This window comes from Electrona antarctica (genome assembly GCF_951216825.1).
Source record: "Electrona antarctica genome assembly, chromosome: 2".
In the NCBI taxonomy this organism is placed as follows: domain Eukaryota; kingdom Metazoa; phylum Chordata; class Actinopteri; order Myctophiformes; family Myctophidae; genus Electrona; species Electrona antarctica.
In genome coordinates this window covers 17,862,015-17,863,488 of record NC_136807.1, presented here as the reverse complement: position 1 = coordinate 17,863,488, position 1,474 = coordinate 17,862,015, and the positions used below count along the sequence as shown (strand labels likewise).

The following is a 1,474-nucleotide window of genomic DNA, read 5'->3' as shown; positions in this document are numbered from 1 at the left end:
TACTATGTTCACAGGCTTTTGTGTGCGGCCTATGAGGGCATCTGAACATGTGCCAATGTCTGTCACTCCTTTATCCAAGTTGCAAGGCAACATTTACATTGTTTAGATCATCTTTGATTGTAGTTTAGAAAATATAAATATGATGGCAGTGATAGATTCTAGCCAGGTTAAATTGGAACTAATGGCAGTGATAAACTATATCTTGGATTAGGAATAAATAAACTGCAGTGATTGTGGTATTTAGGATTAGGAAAACAGGGCCCTGTTTTATGCGCTTTTTGATTTTTTTTAAAAAAATTGTTAAAATAGACAATCTACAAGCTCACAACATGTCTATGTCGATCAGCTAGTTAACTATTTTAAAATGTTTTTAAAAAATAGTAAATTATGGCTAATTAGTTTAGGGATACGGGGTAAGGAGGCACGCAAGATAAGGCCCATGAACTATACTGTAGCATTTGATTGTATCTTAAATTAGGACTGTACATAAATATGATAGCAGTGGTAGGTTGATTATACGCATCTTTGATTAGGACTATGTATAAAACCGTGCTGATTGATTAACATTTATCTTGGATTAGGGATATATTTACTGTAACATCCTTAACGGTCACTGACCACATTTTTCTCTTTATATGCACATCACCTCCATCATCACCTTCATCATTATCATCATCATCCAGCCTCGCTACAGTCTGAGGAGTAGAACATCGCTGAGCACACTGGCTGACACATAGATATTCATCTGTCTCTGTCTACCTACAGTACACCTGTCTCTCTCTATTAACTGTAGGCTATATGATTAACTGTATTCATGATTATTTTAAGCCTATAAGATTTTTCACTTGAATTACAATTTTACCAAATAAAACTTTATTTTTTATTTTTTTTACAAACTATTGAAAGTGTCAATGCTGAGTGTTTAATGTGAAGGCTTGATAAGTTAATTACAGTTGTACAACCTGTCCTGAGTCCCGACTACCACAACCTGACTAGTTTGTCATACAACCATTACCTAACTACCAACTGTCACTGTCAGTCATCATGCATCCTGACTACAATAACAGTCATACCTACATATTTAACAACATATCCTGCATAACTAACTATCCAGCCAGTACCTGCTACTACACGTATCATTCTATCTACATTAAGTAAGTAGGTAGCCTTGGGAACCAGTGGTTCAGAAGTGGGTATAGCACATATGGGCAGCCTATACTGTATCTCCAACCCTTGATGCCAAGAAAGCAGGACATGTCCCATTTCTTCAATAGTCTTTATATAAACCGGCCAGGGGATTGAACCCCAACCTCCCAATCTCAGGGTGGACACTTTAAGGGATATTTCACTTAAAAAAAAGACTTGTGGTCATTTTATGGTCTACTCAGTCTTATGTGAACACACCAGACAGTTTTTATGTTGCTCGATTCAGTATTTAGATATTTAATATTCATTTTAGCTGCCTCGCCCCCTT

The 1,474-nt window shown here is 36.4% G+C and overlaps 1 protein-coding gene across 4 annotated transcripts in view; it reads left to right on the top strand.

The window, feature by feature from the left end:
- LOC306937321 (uncharacterized protein) overlaps nucleotides 1–971 on the top strand; it is an 8,865-nt gene extending 7,894 nt beyond the window's left edge. For all 4 annotated transcript variants that reach the window (XM_079521010.1, XM_079521009.1, XM_079521008.1 and 1 more), the window contains exon 13: nucleotides 684–971. In XM_079521010.1, coding sequence (XP_079377136.1) covers nucleotides 684–737 — 54 coding nt within the window. In that variant the 3' untranslated portion in view covers nucleotides 738–971. The remainder of the gene's footprint in view (nucleotides 1–683) is intronic.
- Nucleotides 972–1,474: the final 503 nt, after the last annotated feature.